General features: G+C 37.8%; 2 protein-coding genes across 2 annotated transcripts; one reads left to right on the plus strand and one right to left on the minus strand.

The window, feature by feature from the left end:
* The first annotated feature begins 7,913 nt into the window (after positions 1–7,913).
* Positions 7,914–12,666, plus strand: LOC125668180 (fascin-like). The gene is made up of 4 exons (XM_048902008.2): positions 7,914–9,167; positions 10,824–10,983; positions 11,387–11,682; positions 11,987–12,666. Exons 1-4 carry the CDS (start codon positions 8,330–8,332, stop codon positions 12,190–12,192), a joined length of 1,500 nt encoding a protein of 499 aa, XP_048757965.1. The 5' UTR covers positions 7,914–8,329; the 3' UTR covers positions 12,193–12,666.
* An 8,766-nt stretch (positions 12,667–21,432) lies between these two features.
* On the minus strand, positions 21,433–24,372 carry LOC125669221 (uncharacterized). Its single transcript, XM_048903661.2, has 3 exons — positions 24,358–24,372; positions 22,630–24,096; positions 21,433–21,748 (listed from the first exon to the last, which is right to left on the minus strand). Exons 1-3 carry the CDS (start codon positions 24,370–24,372, stop codon positions 21,740–21,742), a joined length of 1,491 nt encoding a protein of 496 aa, XP_048759618.2. The 3' UTR covers positions 21,433–21,739.
* Between the last annotated feature and the right edge of the window lie 2,044 nt (positions 24,373–26,416).

Here is a 26,416-nt window from a genome sequence, read left to right on the forward strand (position 1 = left end):
AAAGTTCGATTTAATTTGATAATTAGCCCCCTACCGTTTAGAAGCAACTCTGTCAAGGTTTTACCTTATCGTCATGGTGAACTGGAAATTGAAAGCGATGCAGCTGGTAAAAAAGAAAACCAAGATGGCGTCGTGATATACCTTGTGAATAGGAAGACAATTCTTGTTATTATAAATATTTAAAACTCCGAGTGCCTGTGTTTAACGGCTGGGAATTCCGACAGAAATGAAAGGTGGTGTAATAATAAAAAATGAATTTCATACTTGAAAAAATTACAATGTTTCAAGCGGTATACTTTTCATGACATGCTAACGCGCCTCATGAAGAGAAGTCGGTGGAAAACATTGAGTCAAAGATGTGTGAAGACCTTCAGCACAGTATAATGTGGATTAAGGAAAATAAATTAAGCTTAAACCTGTCTAAAACTCAATGTATGCTTACGACCTCTGTATACTAATAATAACACAAGGTACCTAGCTTCAAATGACACCGAATGGCACCCCCTGAGAATTCCAGGGAATATGCTATGCAAATGTACTTACTACCGTTCTCTTGTACAATCATTCAACTAAAAAATCATGTATGGCATGACTGCATTTATTGCCTATTATCTCCGAAAACTGCAACAAAACATGGGTCTACAGCTCGATTTTCGTTTCATACCACGAAGTGATTTGTACTGATACCGCACAGAATGACAATTTGTATATTCGTTGTGTTGAAAAATAAAGTCTCATTGTTTTATTATCACAATAAATTGATACGATGTATATTATACCAAAAAATCTTGAAAATATTGCTTTGTTAACAAAATGAAAATTTTGAATTGAAGACGTTGTACGCTATTTTTAGCTACTGAAAAACCCCAAAGCTGTTCGTACGTTTTGGGATTTTACATGTCATCAGAAGATAGAAGCTAAGACTTCCCGAGAGGAGATTTAAAAATATTTTCGTGTCGGAACCATTTCTGATGAAGATAATAATGAAATTATGACTAACTGTAAATACAATTTCGTTAACTTGTATGAAAAATATTTCTGCCATTTGCATGTTTCATGCAGATCTATGGAAAGTCAGTGAAAATACAGATTAAAGATTATTTTGAAGTATGCAAAATAGAGCAAGGAAAGTTTTTAGTGATGTGTTATTGACTTTGTGGTATTGTTGATAAGAAAAGTAACTATTGTTACATTGGAGTCTTATGAAACCCACCATAAAAACCAAGAACGCTGCAGACACGTTTTTCGATCGGAGGGGACTGGCCCATCTTTTAAATTGACAATGAACATTACCTGCCAGTTATTTTCATATATGCAAATGAAGATATATATTGCGAGACTGGCCCCTCCACTATTTTTGATAGTAATACGTCGTAGATGTAAGCTTGAAAGTTATAAATTGAAGCCTTGTAGCAAAGGATGACCCCCACCCCCACCCCCCCCACCCCCCACCCCCCAGGCTGAGGGTAAAATTTGAGACAGCAATGACGAACACTATAAATCCCCCCCCCCCCCCACACACACACACACTAATTAAGGTTCTGAAGATCTTTATCATGACTATTTTTATTATTGGCTGTCGGGAAATTTAAACAAAACATGTGCAACTTCCAACTTCTCCGGCGCCCCCTCCCACGCATCCCTGATTTTACGGATCTAATTTAGACAATATTTTATTATGTATGAAACATAAATGGATTAGGCAGCAGGCTTGCAGTCTATATAAGCCTTCTCCAATAAGGTACAAGGTGATTACATGTATGTATAATGATGAGCACGAGTATATATACAATATGTATGATAAATATTGACAATATAAAAATCAATACATAATTCAAAAGGATGAAGATAGAAGACATGTATCATGTATCACATAGCATGTCATGATAACATGGAAAATGTGTATTGTAGATGTATAGTAAATAAACAAAAACACAAAAAATGCCAAAAATAAGGTAGATGGTTAATAGAAAATAAGAAGAACTTTGATAACAAGTAAACATTAAAAGAAAGGGAGGGGGGGGGGTTACCGGTTCAAGGCTAAATACATAATACATTTACTAGTAAGAGAATAGATAAATGCATTACAAATACATGTACATATTTTAAATGCATTGTTAAAGTCTTTTTACGGATCTGTGCCGATATCAATCGGAACTACTCGGCCTATCTAGCTTCGCGAAAAACTACTTGGCCTTTCTAGCTTCGTTACTTTTTAGTGTAGCGGAAATGGCCGAGTAGTTACGATTGTGCCGATATGGAATCTGTTCAAAGTATGGACACCACTACCCCCCCCCCCCCTTCTGATTTTCAGGCGGCGATTATTTCTCCGATATGTGTGGATTCCCCATCTTAGTGGCGGATTTAAGGGGGCAGCCGGCGCCCTCCCCCCTCCCTAAATTTTCAAATTTAAGGTAAATTGTGGTATCTTGTTTGAAAGTGTACTAAACGATAAAAGAAGCAATGATTTCTTCCACTCCCGGAGAAATAAATGACAATATATATATTATATATATATATATATATATATATTATATATATATATCAGGTGTCTGTGAAAAAAAAATGGGGGGGGGGGGCCTTTATTTTTTGTAGCATTTCCCCCCTTACGTTGATAACTAAATAATATAAAATAAGATCAATTGTGGTCACTGGTCACCATTAAAACCATCCTCTTGCCTGTTATTTTTTAATTCATCTCTGACTCTTCATTTTTATAAATAACTCTAAAGAATTCCCAATTGAAACGTAATTTTAGAAAGAGCATGCTAGCCAGTCAAAATCGCGCACTTATTCTGCGCGGTATCAGTACAAAGCACTTCGTGGTAATAAAACGGAAATCGAACTGTAGACCCATCTTTTGTTGCAGTTTTCGGAAATAATAGGCAATAAATGCAATCATGCCATACATGGTTCTTTAGTTGAATGATTGTACAAGAACGGTAGTAAATACATTTGCATCGCGTATTCCCTGGAAGCTCAAAAGGCCGACATTCTCAGGGTGTGCCATTCCGTGACATTTTAAGCTAGGTACCTTGTGTTATTATTAGTAGACAGAGGTCGTAAGTTATTTACAGAAACAAGTGCCATTCCTGTGTCTGTAAACTATTTACCGGATGCTATAATTCCCGCGTTATTTTTCCCCCCGGAATATCTCTAGTGTTATCAAATATGTGACGTTAAAGTCCGATAACTCTATTTAGTTTACCAATCGACAATATTGAGATGGGTAAACTTCACTTTGGTATGTCTGACACAAGTAAAGTCAACTTTGGTATAATAAAACACCTATTGAGCCTCGGGAAATAGTTGCTATCTTGGGGGGGGGGGGGGGGGGGGGGGGGCAATAAATTTGCTATTGTCCGAATTGCCAGTAAACATGTGTATAATAGTGAATTTACATTTTTGTCGCAAATCTTAAATGCAGGGCCGTAAATTACATGGAGGCGGAGGAGGCAGCTGCCTCCTCCAACTTTTGAGCCAAAAAAAAATTAAAATTTAAAGTGCATTAGAATTTATGTTGTTTCCAATAACTAAGAACATGATACCTCCCTTAAAAAGCATTCCAAATCTTTCTTTTAGAATGAGTTAGTCAAGTAACATCTTAGAAGGCCCTAGAACCAAGGATTTTGCACGAAACGTGTTCAGTGTGCACAAAATGTGCTCAGCGTCTGGGCGGCCCCCAGACCCCCGCCTAATTTCCTGCCTCCTCCAAATTGAAGGTTAATTTACGGCCCTGAAATGGGCATGGACACGATCTGAGCTGAACATTTTCAACTGTTATTTTTCCATTTTCATTGTTTACAATGCTTATCTATAGCCTAAAGTATTTCTGATGGTCAACCAAAATTTGAATATCTGTTGTTGAGTTACGAGTGAGTTACAGCACTCACAATTCTTCATTATGTAAACAAGGCTCGTGCCATGTTTTTTGTTTACATTTAAATTGCTTAATAGAAAATACACACCTGCTAATCGATCAATTGCATAACAAGAGATTATGTATAGAAATCAAAAGAGATCGATTTCCGGTTATGCAATTGATACCCAAATTTCACATGCATAGATGGTAACTTGTCTCGATGCAAGCAATTGTTGAGATTTTAATTAAAATGTAAGAATGTGATTCGATGAGTAATTCTATTTTCTATTGTTTTACACTCTTATAAAATGCAAGGGTGGTCGATTAGCGACGATTTTTGTTCTGAAGCGAGAGTCGGTAGAGCGAAAACGCTGTCAGAAAATCGTATTTACCGACTGGAATTTGTGTTTATTTCATTTTAAACACAAGTGTCAATGCTCACCATTAGTTCGCAATATTTGCGACCTTTGCAGCAAAATTTGGACTTTGATTTGTGTATTATTTAGCAAATATACGATGAAAATGACGTCGCTTATGCAAGTGATCGAAAAGTTGTGAAGGAGAATTAAATTTTAGGTTATGCATGAGAGTAAGAAAAAAAACAACACTTTTATGCCATATACATAAATCATTTCTGACAATCACTTTTTTCTAGTATTGGCTTCAGTTCATATTTGCAACCACATTCGGCCAACAGGTTTTTTTGTTTGTTTTTGTTTTGTTTTTTTGCTAGTGAATGAAACTAAAATTCCATATTATTTTATACTCAAAACAAAAATCGTCGCTAATCGATTACCCTTGCATTTTATAAGAGTGTAAAACAATAGAAAATAAAATTACTCATCGACTCACATTCTTACATTTTAATTAAAATCTCAACAATTGCTTGCATCGAGACAAGTTACCATCTATGCATGTGAAATTTGGGTATCGATTGCATAACCGGAAATCGATCTCTTGATTTTTATACATAATCTCTTGTTATGTAATTGATCGATAAGCAGGTGTGAAATAGCGTGTTTAAAACAAAATGAGATGTGCCAAACACTAGAAACTATTTGATTGTGTTCAGAATTAATTTGTAACAAAAACATGGCACGGGCCTTGTTTACATAACAAAGAATTGTGAGCCCTGTATCTCCCATGTACCTCGACATTTTGAAAGATCAATTTACTCAGAAGTGGTCTTCTGATGTTGATGACTCTTCTAAGGGCCATGTTTACAAACTTTTCAAACATTGTTTTGGTTTAGAGAAATATGTACTTACTTTGCCTGTGAAATTAAGAAAATTATTCATAAAATTTCGCACTTCAATTCACCGTTTACCCATAGAGACAGGAAGATGGTACATGTGTGTATGGTATTCCCCTGAATGAAAAACTATGTACATTTTGTAATAAAGGAGAAATAGGGGATAAATTCCATTTAATTTTACAGTGTTCAACTTTTTCACAATTAAGGAAAAAATACATAAACAATTTTTTTTATGAAAGACCAAATATTCTCTGAAGTTTTCTAATCTATTGTCAACTCAAGATATGAAAATATTAAGAAATCTCTGTGTTTTTATTTCTCATATTTTTGAGATTGTCTGTTGTTCTACGTATTAATATTATGTTTATTTATACATACAGTGTATATTATGTTTATTTATACATACAGTGTATATTATGTTTATTTATACATACATGTTCCACTCTGGTATCTAAGAAAGTTGTATTGTTCCATATATGAACCTCTGATGATTTTTCTTGCATGTATTATATTTCTTGTACCTCGTGTACCGTTTAACATGGCTTGAGCGAATAAATTGAATTGAATTTACAACTGACATTAATTTTTTTGCTGACCATTAGAAATACCTATAAGTTAGTTAAGCATTCTAAACATTAAAAATGGAAAATAAAATTTGAAAATCTTCAGCTCAAATTGTGTCCATGTCCTTTTAATTAACGGTAAGAACAAATTGATTTCATGATCATATTTTTTGTTTGGTTTTAATATATGATCCTAGATAAAACTTGTCAACATTTTAAGTTCATTCTTGACATCTTTTACTCGCGGAAAACTGGCATTGCGTGATAACATTAATTTCCTCATAGCAAACCCTATCAAAAATATTCTTATCAGTCGAATTCGCCGTTCTGCGAAAAAAAGATAAATAAGGCCGTGTCGCTTATGCGGTATTTTTAACATGTTTTGAATAAAATGGATATTGTTATTTATAAATACTGAGACAGAATCCAGGTATGCCTGTTATAATCCCCTCAGTTATGGGTGTATACAAGAATTATCGATGCATTTGTTAACATTTTGTTTATTTGCACATGCATGTTCATTATTGTCCCAATCAAGATTTTTCACTCATATATAGACGTCACCAACTTTAGCTGAAGGGCCACAAATTTTGGCCTATGCATGGCGCTCAGAGCCATAGCAATGAGGGTCTCTTCATCGTGCCAATGCCTGCCGAGGGATGGGACCTCCATTTTTGTTTTTTTATTTTCATGTCCGACAGACCCGTAACTTTCACTTCAAGGTCTACAACGAACGGTCTACCTGCTTCTATAGAGAAATACATTATGTCGTTTCATGACATCACGACTGCTATTAGAAGATCCCGATGACGTTATGGTGGAGATGAAATCAAGGTCAATCCCACCCCCCACCCCCAAATCCCCTCTCCCGCTTCTCTTCCCTCTCTGTTTCCGCCTCTTCCCTTTTCGTCTGCCCGACCCTAAATGGCTAAATGAGTAGTACGCGTCTGCCCGGTCCTGCATTACAAAGTGTGTAGTAGTCTGTCCAACCCTGCATTACTAAGTGTGGAGTAATTAAGCGTTTGTCCGATCCTGCATTATAGTAATTATGCGTCTTCCCGACCCTGCATTACTAAGTGTGTAGTAATTAAGCGTCTGTCCGATCCTGCATTACTAAGTGTGTAATAATTAAGCGTCTGCCCGACCCTGCATTACTAAATGTGTAGTAATTATGCGTCTTCCTGGCCCTGCATTACTAAGTGTGTAATAATTATGCGTCTTCCCGACCCTGCATTACTAAGGGTGTAATAATTAAGCGTCTGCCCGACCCTGCATTACTAAGTGTGTAGTAAGCTACAGATAGAGTAAGCATGCTTTATTACATGGTACATTGAAATGAACATCCAGGCGCGTAGCCAGAAAGAAAATAAAGTGTACGCAAAGTGTAGCAACGGGTCTGAAGGCCGCCATGCAAAGCCCTTGTGGAGGTCCAGAGGGCGAAGCCCCTAGACTTTACCAATAAAATAACCTATTTTTGTGCATAGAAATGGGGTGGTTTTTGTTTTTTTTTTGGTCAATTTCCAAATCCAAAAGAATTCACAGAATTGTTTTCTAAAGTGTTTTATTTTGCAAACTCACCATGTGTACTTGGACTGACTTTACATTCATTTTATGAATTTTTCCCTGCATGGCATTTATACATGTGTAGTAAATGTTACTGATAACCCAGAATATCCTAATCCGTCTACTACAAGTACATATATGATGTACATTATTTAAGTGATATTCGACATGATGTTAATAATTTGACTGAATCGACATAATGATGCTGTGTAAATTATAAACGGAATATTATATAATACAGTTATTTTTGAGGCACAAATATTCTAACGGTAAAGTACATCTCTCTCTCTCTCTCTCTCTCTCTCTCTCTCTCTCTCTCTCTCTCTCTCTCCTACATCGAACTTAAATAGTTATTCGTAAACCTAAGTCTCACGTTCATTCTGGAGTTATCTTTCTTTACACACCTTAGTATGATCCATAAAGACAATCGTTGTTGTACGTTTCCTAACTCATATAATATGCACTTGAAATGAAGTATTCAAGTATAACCGCTGTGCATTGTATGACAAAAAACCCACCCTCTTCATTTACTACTGTTCTTAAGATTTTTTTTTGCTTTAATTATTCAATAAGAATTATTTTCCTGTACGAAACTCGTGCTTAATGCCCCGTTCCCCGTTGTCGATTGATTCTAATTAGTTTGTCTGGTAACCTGATTACAGTTCAACATTGTCTACAATGTCATCTTTCCACCTGTCAGCAAAACTTGTGTGAACGGTATTTATCTATCACTTTGAGCTATGATAAAAAGGCATTCTAAAGCTGTGTAATATGATATCAGCGCCGACCTAGAACACACAATATGTTGTGTATTTTGTTTTGACAAATTGATCTATCTGATAGGTAACATGGACTAAATCAGACTGGGAAGTCATTCCTCATGTACTTCACTTGCGCCTCCCCGTCGCTTGTATTTTTTTTTCTAAAATCGAGTATCTTTTCTATCGCGTCGATCGACCAATCAAACGTCGGATTGTTTGACTCGTGAACTGTCTCGCTTGACTTAAGCGAGGCGCGGCTCCGTCTGTGTGTGCATATTGCTGTAGCAAAGAGACTGAGAGACAGTGCACAAAGGAATATATAGCCATGTCGGAAACGAACGGAATAAATGGACACCGACCCGCCGGTCTGCAGTGGAAAGCTGGGCTTGTAAACAGTTCAAACAGATACATGACAGCCGAGAAATTTGGATTTAAAATAAATTCATCTGGTACTGCATTAAAAAACAAGCAGATATGGATGTTGGAGCAGGACCTAAACGAGGAAGTGGTATATATTCGTAGTTTTTTAGGACGGTATGTGTCGTCTGATAAGTATGGAAATGTTAGCTGCGAAGCTGAGCAGCCTGGACCCTCGGAGAAATTCGCCATTGAATACACCAAAGGAACGGGTAAATGGTTGTTCCGGCAGATAGAGCATGGGAATTATTTAGGAGCCTGTGGAGAAAATCTGAAATGTTTTTCCATGTCCCCGGGAGAGAAGGAGAGTTGGACAGTGCAGTTATCCATCCATCCGCAGGTACACCTACGTAACGTCAACAGGAAGCGTTACGCTCACCTGAAGGATGACGAAATACAGTGCAACGAGGTCGTTCCGTGGGGACAAGACGCGCTTATTATCCTAGAGTTTATTGAGGGAAAATATGCCCTGAAAACTTCTGACAATCGTTACCTACATAAAGACGGAGGTTTGGTCGAGCAGCTTGACGACTCTAGCAAATTCACATTAGAAATTAAATCTGGTCAGATCTCGGGACTGGCTTTTAAGGATAACGACGGTCGTTATCTGACCGCTGTGGGTTCCACCGCCTCCATGAAAGCCCGAAATAAAACGGTAACAAGAGATGAATTGTTCACCATCGAGGACAGCCACCCCCAGGTTGTCGTAATTGCTCACAATGGAAAACTCGCCTCAATTAGACAAGGTAAGGTATGCTGGAAAGGGACAGAAACAGTTTTCATTCATTATCGATAAAACGAACAAGCAGGTCGCGTAATTAATTGCATTCTATCATAATTGGTAAAGCCCAGCAGTCGATGTATGTGAATACTGAGGGCATGGTCTCTGTAGCCTAGTCAGATAGTGTGAGTGAAAATTGTAAGACCGGAGGCCACGCAATCACATGTTTAATGTTTTTGACATCTCCGACAATTTCACTTGCGATCTCTAAATATTAAATGACTCATGTTCTTTGTGTGTAACGTAATCACCGGAGCTTTTATACCAAGTACAAGCAATTGGAATTGGCTTATTAATTCAACACGATTTCCCCCCATAACATCTCAAACGACTCGGGGAAAACAATTCACGTCAAACCCGATGATTTCGCATTGTGTCAAATACGCGTTTAAAAAAAATCGTTTTCCCTGACATTGATGGTTTTTCAGGGCATTATGAATCACGCGTTTTTCAAATTTTTTCTGAGATTTTTTTTAAGAAGGAAGACGGGATCAGACGGCGTTTTATCGTGGCCAATCTACAGGATCGTTATATCTTGCTGAGCCGTGTTCTTTTGCATCTGCAGTAAAAGAAAGACACGAACCAAAATAAAATCCACCAATCGTCGATAAAGTATTTCTCCCAAGCGTTAACCATGTACAAAAAGACGTGACTGTAAACAAAGGAAATCAATACATGTAGTCTTCTTCATAATGTCCAAGTCAGTTCTACCGCAGCGTGTAATATAGCATAATGTCCAAGTCAGTTCTACCGCAGCGTGTAATATAGCATAATGTCCAAGTCAGTTCTACCGCAGCGTGTAATATAGCATAATGTCCAAGTCAGTTCTACCGCAGCGTGTAATATAGCAGAAGTGTCATAGGACTTTGATTGGTGTTGCAAATAAATCTGCACATGTGCTTAAAACTTGAACTTTGTGCCTCTGAAGCACATGGTGTGGGATTCGAGTTATATAATTTTGAGTCGTTTGTTCACACGTGCTTTGCATTCATCGCTGCTGTGATTCCCCCAGCGTTTCAACCAATTTTCCTTTATCACGATAATGTTACATAAAACGTATCGAATGTCAAATGTTTTCTCTCTTGCTCATAATTAAGGTCTATACGAACGCCCAATTCCCGAGCTAATTTGGATTATATAAGGTTAGAATGAGATTCTGTTTGGTCTCGATCCTTCAATGTTGATAATCATGTGATAAGAAAGCTGTTATTGTTGTTCCAAGACTTGCGCGGAAACTGCCCACTTGAGGCGCATAAGAGCATCTACAGACAGACACAATAGTCCATTAAGATTTTCGCTTTTCACGGAAGCTCTTATGCATAATATTTGGTCAGACTACACTTTTGAACACAATACTTCCGATATGTGTAGTATAATCTCTCAGCTATGCATGCCCCATTATCTAGGGACTATCGTTTACACCAAATTTTAAACCTTTTAAAGAAGCATAAAAATACTTGGTCGGCAGTCGGGTATTGACAGCAAATCAACACGTCCATAGTTTCTGAAAGTAAATCAACTGCATAGTCACACACCACAGGCAACTTTGTATAAAACATACTGTTAATTTATTCGGTTTTAATTAGAAATGGTAGTACCATTGATTGGTTTCTTTTGGTAGGTATTGACGTCACAGCCAACCAGGAAGATGAAACTGACCAGGAGATATTTCAGATGGAGTACAACCGTGATGCGCATGCCTGGGCCTTTAGAACAATCCACGATAAATACTGGTCGTTGGATGCGGCCAGTGCGGGCATCCAGGCCAAATCAGCCTCAGTGTATGTACTAGTTTAGTACAAAGTAGTCCAACTAAACATAAACTGAACATACTGTCTAAATTTGGACTTTGCTTTGAAAATAGAATTCCCCATTAACAGTACGACACGGTTATAGCAAATCTTCAATATCAGCGAATTACAGTTCGTTATAACCAAAATTCGTTCTTTTACTAACATTTTCCTCTCACAGGGGAACAAATACCGCCTCACTATAAGCGTGATCGTTATAAGCGTAATTTTACTGTATCTTTAATCCTTGATCCCCGTATCATGTGGATGGCTTATGATGATGTTCTTGTTTCTGCAATATAGAATTTTGACACGATAACCTTTAAAGTACCCGTATTACCAAGAACAAAACATTTGAGTGTCTAATTAAATGCAATTTTTCTTCGTTTTTTAGATCTCCCAATTCTTTGTTCGGGTTGGAATGGCAAGGTGACGGAACGGTCGCCATCAAGGCTAGTAACAAATCTTACACTTTCAACAAAGCCACCGGAAGTCTTGTTGCAGCATCCGACACAATCGGGGAGAAGGAAAAGTTCAAAATTAAAATTGTCAACCGACCTCTTCTGGTCCTTAAGTGTGAGTTTGGATTCGTTGGGGTCAAGACTAAATCAGAGGAATGTTGCTGTAATAGAGTAACTTATGATTTCATTCAACTGCAAGGAAGTAAGGATGGAACATACACATTTAAAGGTAAGGTTTGCCGGTAACTTCCGCCTTTGAGACGTGGGTGGATACCCACGTGTTATTGTTCCACACACTGCTAACATGATAAAATTGGTTACTAACATATCTGAAAAATATTTGACAAATTTTTGTGCAAATGATTTCCAATCTGATTAAAATTAGATCCTTTGATCCGCTCACATAGATCGCTACACATATATAACGATGTACGTGAGCGGATCCAAGGTTAGGATTTTAATCAGACTGAATAATTTCGAACATTTACCGTGTACAAGCATCTTTATGAAATGTCAATGCTTGATGTTTTTAGCGTCTAACGGGAAGTTCTGGAGTGTGGCGGATAACGATTTGGTGATGCTGGATGGAGACGGCCCTACACCATTTATTGTGGAATTTATGGGAAATTCTAAGATGACAATCAAAGCACCGAATGGAAACCTTCTGAAAACGGAACAAAATGGACTCTTCAAGGCCACCGGAACGGAAGTTAATGCCAACACATTGCTGGAATTCTAAGTCTGGGGAAAGGATACCAGATTACATTTACAATGGGGACCAGCTCATCCAAGCTTGGACAGTGATAAACTGTAACTTGTTGAGTGTAATCACAATTAATGTTATTCTTAACATGTATCATGTCATCATTATCAGAAGTGTTCCTAGATGTATCCAGCTATCGATTAACACACTAACCAGTGTAATCTGTTTCCAGGAGACAACGAACCACTGGATCATTATATGCAGACTGTCTGATGCAAAATTTGAAATCCGAGACATGACTTGTTGAAAGGTGTGACGCAGTCTCTGTTTCAATATATTTGATCGTGCCTGTGTACCTGGTATATTGTTATAACTGCATTCAAGACTTGACTGTTCAAAGTTCTCTTCTAAACGCTGATAAAATATTTTTGCATGGCTTCTATTAGACTAAATGCATTTCATCGACATAAAATGATATTAAAGTTCCCTTCATGTTTTGTATGTAATGAATAAGACATCTTTTTCATTGTGCTATTGTGAGACGTTGATATTGACGATGTAAGGAGTCTGTGATGCTGCCAATCCCAGCCAAGGCAAAATACTATAGGAAAATGATGTAGAAATCAATAGTAACTAGGGCCCCAGATCCAAAAATCAAACGTAACGAAATTAGTTGGAGAAATGGGAAAGATGGATCTTTCTTTCCCCCCCTATAAATTCATTGATTCATGGTAAGGCCCTCTCTCTCTCTCTCTCTCTCTCTCTCTCTCTCTCTCTCTCTCATCGATTCCGTTGAGAAGAATTGACTCTGCTACTTAAGACTTACTTATCTGGACTTTGCGTATATTGGCCTATGAATTTTTTATGTCCGGAATTATTGCATTTTCTGTAACCTTCCCTTGGCTACATTGTAATTAATTGGCCTCGATATTGTTTGTAATGCAGATTTGAACAATAAGGCCAAACTGTTATTTATTTCTCGCCAAGTGCTTCTCGTTTTGGAACGTCATGCCTCTCAAATTATCGGGGTTGAACAGGGAAGAAAATAGGTCAAGTTTCATTTCACACAAAACATCGACACCAAATGTAACATACTTCAGATTTTTAATACATTAAAAATGACGTTTTAAGTACCAGCGAGATGATCTATTTATTTCGAAGAAGGTTTTCTACCACAGTTTGAGAAGAGCCAGTTTCGGTTTTTCACAACACATCTATAATTTGTAATGCATCGCTTTACATATTCTAAAAGATTTACGACAGTATAATTGATCTTTACTAAACATTTTATACACATAAGCTCTCACCGGGACCATCGGACAGCCTGACAACGCGTGTACTGTATAGTTGGACGGACCGTTGATAAAATTTTACGGTCGTGTTCACTGTATTCACGCTTCGACGTATTTCACCTGTCGTATTCTGGATCCAGATGCATGGTAGAATTATCGGGGAAATGCTGCAGGTGTGAACTGAGGTCACGTAAAATGCAGGTAATCTAATTACCTATCCATAAGTGTTGTTAAGACCCCCTTGGCCACCTGCGGGATCGTCAGATGTGGAGAGGTTACCGCCTTGACACAGTACAAACGTGTCGATTTCGGGATGTAATGACCAAAACCTGCAACGCAAGAATGCACGATCGATAGAGAACATGGTATGTTTTATCGCCACAATATCCGAGTACAAGCATGTCGAGAAGACATCAGTATATAGTAAGATATCAAGATTACGTATGTCTCCATATTAGTGAAAAATTCACGAGAGGGACATTAAACAAGATACAATCAATCAATCAAGATCATCTACCCTCCCTTACAGACTTTGATTTGATGAGTATTGGCATCTTGACCCCCCCTCTTTAGAATTATTTGAATGACGATTTTTATAAGTTTGCTCGACTGTTTTCTTACGATCATGCAGACTGCGCGAAATTATAATGTGTGCAAAAAATCTCTAAATTTACCAAAATTATGCAGATCCGATATATGTGAATCACTTTTTGATGTATTGCCCATCAGCGCAGAAATAGATACAAGAAAACTACTGTTCTTAGGAAGGCTCTGTTGAATGGACATAAACACTCTACCAAAGAAAATATTCTTGACTCGATTATTTTCTTACTGGCAAAACCTTTCAGAAGTCCAATATGGTTTTATTCCAGATATCATTCAAACCTTGCAAACATACAATCTTACCAATTATATAAGTAGTACATGGCTTGACAACGGATTCTTCCCCGATAAGTTATCCTGGAAAAGGATATCCAGAAATACTGTATCATTGTATCACCAAGACCAGCGGTAATTGAGGATGAACTGTCCGGATTTCCATTTATTCAGACAAATATTTCCAGATATAAAACCTGCCACAATTTGGAAATTAGGTAACATTGAACTTTGCAAATTCATAAATGGCCTTGTTCATTTCTGTCATTTATGTGGTAATTCGTTCATGGATGTTCTCTGTCACTCGTCTTGTTTGTGTCCAAGTACCACCAGCATACGAGAACAGTGGTGGAACGCCATCGCTAATAACTTCAGTGTCGAACTGTGTGCAGAACTCTGTGGGCTCTCGGAATTTGAATGGTACCTTGTTCTTCTTGGTGGCCAAATATCTACACCTTTTAATAAGATGGACGCCACATCATTCCGTCTGCTGAACTTTAAATTGGTGCGCAGCACTTCAGCCCTATACTACAGATGCTCACTGCAGTAATTATATCTATATTAAATATGTTTTGGCTTTAAAAGGGACAGCTGCTACCATATGTACTCATCTGTTGAGGTGTACAACTAAGAATATCCTATTCTTTTCTATTTTTGGTTATATTGTGTACATAATGTGTTTTTCCCCTTTCTTTCTTTCTTTGTATGTACATGTATTTATAATTATATTGATGTAAATGTATTTTCTTGATAATCTCCTAAGGGAGGAAATAAAGTATGAATGAAAGAATGAAACCTGCGGGATCGTCAGATGTGGAGAGGTTACCGCCTTGACACAGTACAAACGTGTCGATTTCGGGATGTAATGACCAAAACCTGCAACGCAAGAATGCACGATCGATAGAGAACATGGTATGTTTTATCGCCACAATATCCGAGTACAAGCATGTCGAGAAGACATCAGTATATAGTAAGATATCAAGATTACGTATGTCTCCATATTAGTGAAAAATTCACGAGAGGGACATTAAACAAGATACAATCAATCAATCAAGATTATCTACCCTCCCTTACAGACTTTTTGATTTGATAAGTATTGGCATCTTGACTCCCCCTCTTTAGAATTATTTGAATGACGATTTTTATAAGCTTGCTAGACTGTTTTCTTACGATCATGCAGACTGCGCGAAATTATGTCTCGACACACTTTCTTGTAAAGCAGCCAAAGTTTTGATAAAAACATTGAATGTTACAAAAATACTAATGTTTTTTGGTCATTGTTCCTGTCTATATTACAGTTCATAGGTTATGCCTCATTTGAAATATAAAGACACCCACCCACCCCCTACGTGGTTTTTTTTCGATTGCGATCCGCGGATGAATACGGGACTATTCATGGAAATGATTGCGTATGGATATTTTAATGTATTTTTCTTTGGTTAAGATAAATGTGTAAGCTTTGTTCTTTCAGAGATATGTGTCATATTATTCGGTGAGAGTGAATATCGTGAATTCTCCAGTGATTATATTCTGCGTACGTGTTTATATGACGTCATGTATGTTGTCTGATGAGAGTGAATATCGTGAATTCTCCAGTGATTATATTCTGCGTACGTGTTTATATGACGTCATGTATGTTGTCTGGATGTCGAGAGAAGAGAAGCGTGTATGGAAGGAGATCATTCTGAAGCTATTTGTCACGAAAAGCATTCACGGTATACGGTTTTCATCTTCATATAAAACATATAAGCATTATATAATATTACGTATAAAAGTACGGTGTTTTTTTTTGTACTCATTGTAAACGAAACCAGTCGCGGTAGTTCAGTGATAGAGCACTCGCTTCGTAACTTGGAGGTTGTGAGTTCGAACCATGGCGTGTCAAGTCTAAGATGTAGACATAGGTAGTGATTGCTCCTTCGCCAAACGCTCAGCATTTAGAAGTAAGAATCACGGGTCCTTCGGATATGATCTTGAAAACGAAGATTCTGTGTGGTGTCGGGCCTTTGCACGTTAAATAACTCTCACTACTACTCAGTAGGGCCTACATTATGTATGACCCTGAGCACTAAGCATAGGTCGAGATGTGTGGTACTTCACCGGCTGGTGATGTGTCGATATGAGTGGAAAATTCTCCACGGACGTAAAACAAGCAACCATTAAATTGTAAACAAATAAAACGCTATCAAAACATTCCACTTGTTTTGTGTTTGTTTATGAATAAACCTATCAGATCGTATGCAGTGCTGGGATATCTGGTTGCCATTTCTGTCACGATGGTCATTTAAAGAATTGTACGAATGTAAACCTGATATATAGGCCTATATATACGTAATATAGAACCGTGTAGACTTGCATGCTCAGTAGGACTACGTCTTCGTGACGAAAGGGAAGTTAAATTCATTGTAAGATTTGTACAACTTCGTATTAAATTTTTACAATAGAGGATTAATTCGACATTGGACATTAACATTCTAGAATAAATTATATTTTTTGAGATATCTTGACGAATATTGATCAAAATAATTGAAGATTTTGGATTGATCTCAAGGATTATAAAAGTACAAGTTTTTGATCTTGGAGAGATCTCGGAGATTTGAAAATAAACTTGTTGATATAATCTTGATTAGAATTGAGAGACACGTTGGAGATTATCTAATGACATAGATGAGTCAACTGTCATGTTTTAACACTAACTGGTTATGCATTTCATTGAAAAATATCCTTTGTTACAATTTACAGATAAATGTTTGTTTTGTTTATTGTCCACGTAAAGTTGTATCAATTAAGGGGGTATTTTAAGATTTCATTTGTATCCATTGATTTGAAGAAAAAAAATGTACACAAAAAGATGGGAGATTATAATGAAGATTGTAACCAAACAGAAATGTTGCCTTTTCCCTGAAGTCAAATTGTACACTTGATTAACGCATTGATACTGTTAGTACAGGCCGTGATACTGTCTTTGATCCTGTTTCCTCGGGAAATTGATAAATGGAGTACTTGAGTCTGAATTAATGTCCAGACTGCATATGTCATTCCCCTGCACTGTTGTGTTTTTAAACATTTGTCTGCATTTTCCTCACAAACAAATTTGTAAGCTATAAATGTTAGATAGGTAACAGATGTTCAATATTTCCGTACTGTGTACAATTTAATAACCTATAATTACCACTTTTTCATAGATGAAATCCTTTCATGACAGTTTTGAAAATGGAGGGCAGGACAGGCCTGTGTGCTTGTGGTGTGTTGCAGAATTGCAATACACACATGCAAGCGGAGACCAAAGGAAGTCAATGGCTACTGAAATAATTTCAATGAAAACTTTCTGCACCATTACATGCTTGTTAACTTCAAGAGCACAAATATAAGTATTGTAAAAATTGTGACATATCATATAGTGATAGGATAGGATCACGCGAATGGATCCAGTGTCTGTGGGAAGAAAGAGTGGGTCAACCACCTAGATGATATTTAGGAGTGGATCAAGCGTTTGTGGCTAATGTAAAAGAGGAGTGCATCAAACTCGAGGATCAGGATTTTATACACTCATAAAAGATTATATACACTCAGATTTTATACACTCATAAAAGTATTATGGTAAAGCGTCGTCCGTCTTCCCGGACCTTGTATGCAAAATAAACCGTAAGCTACAGGATCTTGCATATTTGGTACACATATGATGAAAGGAAGATTTCTATTGTTTTTCAAAGTCAAAGGTCAAGGTCGCAGTATCAGTTAATAGGGAAATTACAGACCGATCTATTGGGGCTTGGATATTACAACTTGATACATTTGATCACCGTGGCGAGAGGAAGATGCCTATTGTTTTTCAAGGTCACGGTCGTAGTGTCAGTTAATGGGAAAACTTTGTCGACAGGATACAGATCGAACTGTTGGGGCTAGGACTGTCAAACTTGGTACACATAAACCTTGTGCCAAGCGGAGAATGCCTATTGTTTTTCAAGGTCAAAATTCAAGGTCATAGTATCACATACTAGGAAAAAAATCTTGTTTTCGTTACTGATACAGGTATTGCCTTGAAATTTAGTAACAAGTTCAGTTTGCATTTCTGCGGGATTGGTGCACCATGACCTACTTTTGGGGTAAAATGAGGTCACAGTTTTCCAGATTTTTTTCGTTATGATACAAGTATTGTCCTGATATTATGTCACAACCTCCCTTCCAGAGAAATACATAATCAGTTCATATTTCAACTGATTGGTGCATCGTGACCTACTTTAGAGCTAAAATTAGGGCAAATAGTTTTCTTGAATTTTCCTCATCATGGATACAGATATTACACTGACATTTTGTCATAACCTTCCTCTCAAAGAAATACATAATCAGTTCATATGTCAGATAGATTGGTGCACCATGACCTAGTTTAAGACTTCTCTATTCGGAATGTGTATGGTATCAATTCAGTGTACATGTGCTTACAGGTCCAATGGGCATGTGTTGTACTTTTTGCGATATTCTGGTTATATATCCAAGTGCGTAAAATTGATAATGGTGTATTATGTATTTCAAATATATTTCCATTCCTTGTCATACATACATTGCAAAGCAGGAAAAAAATCTATTCCAGAAATAGTATGACTTTACAATACAGCTGTACATCACCCAGGTTTACAAAGAAATGCAGCAATGATCGCGTCTGTACTGAAGATTGAATTGTTTGATAATCAAATATGTAAGGGGGGGGGGGGCAGGAGACAGGAGTGGTGGTATTGAAACATGTGAGTAGAGGGTATACATCAAAGTCAGATTATGACAGACTTATGAAAATCATATTTCCCTTTTATGTCAACACTTGTATTTCATATTGGAGTAGTTAATGAATTATGACCGTAAATTACATGTAATCTATACATACTGGTGCTGGTGCACAAACATGCTCTGAGCAGGTGCCCCTTTCTCGCTTTGGTTTTCTCTCTTTTGGTCTAAATCCGCACCACCCAAACCCCATCAGAGTACTGTGAAATCACCGTGCACAATCAAAACCTCTTTCTGTTTTTCTTAAAAATCTATCTTTCATCTGGTGCCATCCACCTTCCCTCTCAGCTGCAGACCTTTTGCTGGAGCATGCATGTTTTCACCTGAATTTTTTTCAGCAACTGGGCCGCCTCGGTAGTCTAGAGCTATAGCGTTAGCTCCGCATGCGGAAGGTCGGGGTTGGAATCCTAGCCGCGACAGACCTAAGTCGTTAAAACGGGTAGTGACAGTTCCATCGCCAAACGCTCGGCATCAGATGTGAATGTCACGGGTCCTCGGAGATGACCTTAAAACGGATGTCCCGTGTCACAATAGGTGTGGCACGCTAAAGAACCCTCACTGCTCAATGGCCGTAAGCGCTGAGCATAGACCTAAATTTGAAGCCCTTCACCGGCCTTGGTGACGACTCCATATGAGTGAAAAATTATTGAGAGGGACGTTAAACAAGATTCAATCAATCAATCTTCAGCAACTGACCACGTGCCTTAGTTTCGTATTTGCACCCATCTACCGGTATATACTATAGAAATCATAGCGACCCCTGCATGTTGCATATCAACTTTTTTAAACACTCGACTACACTTGACAGGTATCCTAAAATTATTTTACACATTTATACACATGTAATATCCTTCAAATATGGAATATTTCGATTTTTTTTTTTAAAAAGTTGACGGGCCTACAGTGCGAAACTGTCCCCTTCTACCTATGTAACTCATAGAAATCAATTTTATAGTTTTGTAATTACCAACAGCTCTTACATTTCAATGCGATAACACTGGTCATTCTTCTGGTCCTTGGCTATAAATCTTCCTGCTTACTCCCCTTCGGCTAATTGCCACTTTTACTTATGGAAATGACCATTATTGAATCTGTGTTCATCCTAGTAAATAATTTCAGTTTCTTTAAATTGCTAATCTGAAGTAATGCATTTCATTTCTTCTGGGGTTCAATATCATCCATATGTATAACTGGTTCTGATGGTGAAACGTACACTCAGGCAATCACTCGGGTGGAACATGTTTGCCATGAACGAGCGACGAAATTAAGGTTTAAGAATGTTGAATGTGTGGGAAATAATATCGTGCTCCACTGTCAACACACAGGTAAATACCGTATACGACACCCCCAGCGTAGGACAGCGTTTACTATATTGCTATACTGGCTGACGTTAAAAACATGAATGAAAATATAAATACCAGCAATATTTGTTTATCCCTTTTAAATTCCATTGCCTAACTGAGTAGCTGGAATCCACAGGGGAGGAGGAAAGCAAACATGGAGAAGTTACCATAGAAGCAGAGGCTAGAGAGACAGGTTTTACTTGGGCCCAGCTGAAAAATGCAACTCAAAACAGAGTACGTTGGAGAGGTGTGGTTGTGGTCTGTAGACTGCGGGTTCGAGTCCAGCAGGGTTTCCTCCAGATTACTCTCTACTAAAACTGCATTTTTTTTACTAGATAAAGTAACTTTGAAAATTTTCAACTTCAAAATATTATTGTCCATATCCTCCACTTTTCATCCATATCAGATTGCTCTGGGGTGTTATTCCTCTTTAAGGGTTATTTCATAAGGAGAAAACCCGTTTCTATATGTACATGTACAATTGTGTGATTCAGGACTTGTTAAATGTGCGAGTGTTTTTATTCGATTAAGAACAATCGCGTAGTGCTTGTCATCCTTACAAAATGTAAAAGAAAAAAAGTATTTATAATTGATTTTCATATTTTGAATATCAAAATATGGTGGCATCTATGTGAAAATTGTGATCTCATACTTAAACATTTGTATATACAGTGTAGGTACACAAAAGATATTACTAGGCTTCACAGAACATATTTCATGACGAATTATGTGTACCAACAAATCAAAATATTCCGCACCCCCAGAAAAAAGAAACCAAAATAAATTATAAATTATTCTATCAATACTACAGTTTTGATTTTAAGGAGAGAGAAAAAATATTCTTTTACTGAATCAGATGTTGATGTGCACAATATAATATGAATTAAAATAGCATGACCTTGATTCAGAATTTAAATTTAAATCAAAAAAAAAAAAAAATACAACAAAGCACTTTAGATGTATGAGCACGAATATAACGTCAAAGAGCGGATAAATTTGGCTTTATAGCAGATGGTGGAATGTGAATGTCAGTCCCGCAACATTCCAGAGCTGATTTACTGCGGGACTACTGTCAAAGAACAATCCGATCGATGGACATTAATGACGAACCGATCACAAAAAATCAAGCACGGTCCCACAAATGCTTCAAACTCGGACATGTCTGTCCTTCATATAATGAGAATCACAACTAATTATTGCAAGTTATTATCTGGTAAGACATTCGGTTTGAACTCTTTGTAGATTTCGTCGTGACACTGAAGTTATATCTTAGTCGTCTGTGTCGCATTTTCATCAACCCATCTGAAAGGGGAAAAAAATAAAATTTCAAAATTCAAAATGTGGATATTATTGTGTTTAGAAATAAAGTTTGCTGACAGCTTTCCCCGAGTCATTTAACACATTAAACGTACATCCAAGGCTCCATTGACTCAGATTTAGTCATTTAACACATTAAACGTACAACCAAGGCTCCATTGACTCAGATTTAGTCATTTAACACATTAAACGTACAACCAAGGCTCCACTGACTCAGATTTAGTCATTTAACACATTAAACGTACAACCAAGGCTCCATTGACTCAGATTTTTCTAATTAATCACCTTCCATAATTCACAAAGTGTCATTTTCCCGTTAGTTATGCATGCAGTATGATAAATATATAGATCATGACTATATGTAATACTACATCACAGATATGGCTTTAATTCATTATATATGTGCTAAAACATTTAGATAATCAAGCACGCTTAACGCAACATGAAGTAAAAGGGTAGTGTTGCAAGTGAGAGTTGCGACCACATTTTTCATTCATATGTTTTCCTTTCCCTTAATCTTACACAATTTTCTCACGTCATAAATTTCTTTCCCTTCATCACAATGTTAAATCCAGTCTCCATTACACCCGCATCCCTTCTCTACATCTCCATTACACCCGCATCCCTTCTCTACATCTCCATTACACCCGCATCCCTTCTCTACATCTCCATTACACCCGCATCCCTTCTCTACATCTCCATTACACCCGCATCCCTTCTCTACATCTCCATTACACCCGCATCCCTTCCCTACATCTCCATTACACCCGCATCCCTTCTCTACATCTCCATTACACCCGCATCCCTCCCCTACTCTTGTCAACATGTACTAAATTCAACGTGTAACAATACTGTGGTCAACGTACCTGTTCCATTAAATTTGTAAGCACCGGTCGTCGATCAACATACAACGGAAACGACCCAGGAGCAGATCGTTGCGGGAACACGACACCAGCGCCCTCTCTGGATGCCTTGTATCTATCGGGCTGAAAAGGGAGATAAGCCACAAAACGAAGTCCCACTTCCGGTACATCAATTCCTACGTTAGGGTAAGGAATATAAATAGGCAAGTATGGGTACACCATTTCACGATTTTCTCTATTAAAAGGAATAAGCATGTTGAATGGCTGACCAGGAAGTCGAAACGGGACATAGGCTGGGTTACTGCGGAAGTTTTTGATGTAAATGGGCATTGTACCTCTGGGAAGGTCCATTAAGCGCTGGGGAATAGGATGCATGCCACCACCGGTAGAATTGGAAAATATCTGCATGTTGGAATTAGTACGATCCAAAAGACCCTTTAAGTAAGAAAACCAACTATCCTCCCCTAATTCCGGAAGTTGTAACGGAGCAAATCCTGGAAAGGCCGGTGCCAAGGTAACAGAGCCTGTAGAATTCTGCACTGTCTGGGGAAGATTTGATCCACCAATGCTATTTGAATTACGTCTAGTTCCTGTTCTAAAGTTGATATTGACTCTGTTTCCCATAGAACTACCCTCGTTATTCAGCAGCTGTACTGGTCTAAGTTCCGAACCAATCGGTGTCGGCGATTCCGAATTTGCATTGAATTGGAAATTATTTAAAACTTGATTGTTTTGCAGAGCATTGCCACTGTCCAATTGAGAACGGTCATTGACTGAGGTCAACACTGGACTTGTTTGTCCTTGGCTGAATGTCTGGCTATTTGTGTTCACACCGCCAAATGTCTGGCTATTCGTGTTCACACCGCCAAATGTCTGGCTATTCGTGTTCACACTGCCGAATGTCTGGCTATTCGTGTTCACACCGCCAAATGTCTGGCTATTCGTGTTCACACCGCCAAATGTCTGGCTATTCGTGTTCACACCGCCAAATGTCTGGCTATTAGTGTTCACCCTGTTGCTGTCACCGAGTAAGTTGCCTCTCCTTAAATTTTCTGTGAACATATCCGTCATCACAGCCTGCGCCACGGAGCCAAAATCCAGGTTTCCTACGTCAACTGAAATGCTTGGCTCTGTTACAAGACCTTGGGTTTGTGAGTTCACGTTGCCGAAGTTTGACCCCGACACTGAACCCGACAAAAGTGGTGACGTAGTTGGCATTGCGGGTGCAAAAGAATTTATAGTATTCGAAAATGTAATTTGTCGACGTGGAGTGGGTGATTGAGGAATGAAATTCTGCTGTCCATTTGATGGACGTGCTCCGGCGAAAGGTGTCCCCGAAAACTGAATACGGCTTGACCCTAAGGGCAACTGTGGGGGTCCTCTAAACCTTATCTGGCTTGGCCCAATATTCTGTGTAAATCCACAATGAATGCACAGAGCAATGGTTGCAAGCCAAACTAAGCCCATTTTCTACAAAACAGAAAACTCATCGTCACTGCATTGATGAAACTGTTAATTGGTTGCATGAACAATACTAATACCATGAAATACTAATACCATAAAATACTGATACTATGAAATACTGATACAATGAAATACTAATACCATAAAATACTGATACAATGAAATACTAATACCATAAAATACTGATACAATGAAATACCCTCACAGTAAAATCATCTCTGTTGTACTGAGCGTTATTAATTTGATCAAATGTTTTGCATGTCTTACCTCGCAGAGGACCATTGCCGAGTATGAAGAAGACCGGTCCTCTTTGACATGCAGTTTATAGGGAGAGGTATCCAAAGGGTTTATTGATGAAACACATGCACACGTGTTTTCTGCAATTTCTGTCACTTCTGAGGTCCCTGTCGTTTGACAAGCCGCATATAGTCCCCGCGTCTCCGACGCTTTGTTTATGATTTTTGTCTTTACTATTGATAGATAAATATGATTAATATGCCATGAACACATGATCTTGGTGATAAAGCATCTTGTATGCAATAATTATTGAATGTGTGGAGACCATAAAGACGGGCTAAAGACAAGGTGTCGTTGTTGTAGCATAGATGACAAAGTCTTGTAGAATAGCACCACTTTATCACAAGGGATTCAAAGGATATTGGGGAAACAAAAAACCCTAATCATCACTGACTAAGAGGAAGTTATCATAAATACCTAAACATATACTTATTTTAATGTTATATTGATTATCGCTAATGACAACTCTAACGGAAGTACATGTGCATTGTAAGTAATAAAGAAGCATAATTAAGGAAGTGGTCAAACAGCTCAGAAGCTTGTGCAAAATATATGTAATTTCAGATATGTAACAAATATTCACTGCCTAAAACTCAGTTCCAAGCTGAGAATTTTATTTAAAATACTCTAGCTCATTTGAACCAATATCTAACACGTGCGAAATGCACCCTTTTGGTTCTGAGAATGAGAATTTGAAAGAATTCCCCTGTATAATATTATTAGTATGTAAACCTTGAACCGCTGTTGTGGCTCCTAACTTGTCCCTGAGGCTTACGATTTCAACAAAAATAATGAATATATACAACACGACTATGCTTACATATCTACAAATCGTGTCCTTCTCCTGGAGAGGAGGGTTTTTTATGTAATGGCATAAAGTGGCGAAAGTCAAGAGACTGCTGACCAAAGAGTTTGAAATGATTCGATATCAGTTACATGTATTTAATTAACTTTCGAATCAACTTGAAGCTCTTCCTATTTGTTTTTAATTATTCAGAACCACTGGCCCAGTATCAACCAAAGGAGGTAGGATAAGGGTCACTTATGACCCCCATTTTGAGAAGTCGTCATGGTCTAAACCATAGACCATTATTTAGTAACCCAGATCATGTCTATCACTAAATAGATATCAATTCTAATAAATGATATATCTTAAGTTCATAGGAAAGTCACAAAGTTAATGAAAATCTTAGACTTACATATACTGCACATAAAAAAGGTCAAGATATAAACAGTGATGAATCCCAAAACAATGAAGAGTAGAGGAAACAAGGACCCTGAAAATATGAGGTGGGACCAGGTGTCTAGGAGGAGTAAACACCACCTATTGGCCGTTTACACCCACCGTGAGCCCTATCTCTTGATCAGTTTAACGAAGTAATCCGTAGCAAAATCAGTGTGTCAAGAACGGTCTAACAATTGCTATAAAACACGCCAGGCCGCTCGACCTAATGACCAGGTTGTATTTATATAAGATTATTATAACGACCGTAGAATTTGCGGAATGCTGATTTTAAACGAGACTGTTGAAACCTCTGTAGCATCAATATTTTTGTCAGTATCCTATCAGGGTTTAAAGATTAATGATAGTCAAACCATGTTCTCGCCTATCGAATCGGTTGAGAGACATATCCACAGACAGATGGACAGACAGATAGACATATTAATTGGTGATTCCATTATACCCTATCCTAGACTAATGCAGTACTCTCAGTACTCTGTGAGAGAACGGATCGTTTCAAAATCTAAACGAAAAAGTCCATAAAGTTTTATTTTGCCACGTCAACACGCAGGGGTGCCTATAAAGTGCGAAACGAAATCGAAACGAAACGAAACAGATTATATAACCGAACTCTTTTAATTATAATAATTAAAAACGGCATCTTAGGCCCCTGTGAACGTTACCACATATAAATAAAATTCGCCTCCCCTTTGATGTAGGCTTTCGCCTTGACTGAGACAAAGTTTTAAAAGTTGGAAGGGGGTTGATTAAGCACAAAGTACGTATCCGAAGTTGATTAAATACCAT

Source organism: Ostrea edulis, chromosome 4 (genome assembly GCF_947568905.1).
Source record: "Ostrea edulis chromosome 4, xbOstEdul1.1, whole genome shotgun sequence".
NCBI classification, from domain to species: Eukaryota; Metazoa; Mollusca; class Bivalvia; order Ostreida; family Ostreidae; genus Ostrea; species Ostrea edulis.

Excerpts from the sequence above, each read along its gene's own strand:
- LOC125668180 (XM_048902008.2), top strand. The coding sequence starts at position 8,330 with ATGTCGGAAACGAACGGAATAAATGGACACCGACCCGCCGGTCTGCAG. Across the intron at positions 9,168-10,823 it reads ACTCGCCTCAATTAGACAAG|GTATTGACGTCACAGCCAAC; the intron begins GTAAGGTATGCT and ends TTCTTTTGGTAG. Across the intron at positions 11,683-11,986 it reads TGGAACATACACATTTAAAG|CGTCTAACGGGAAGTTCTGG; the intron begins GTAAGGTTTGCC and ends TGATGTTTTTAG.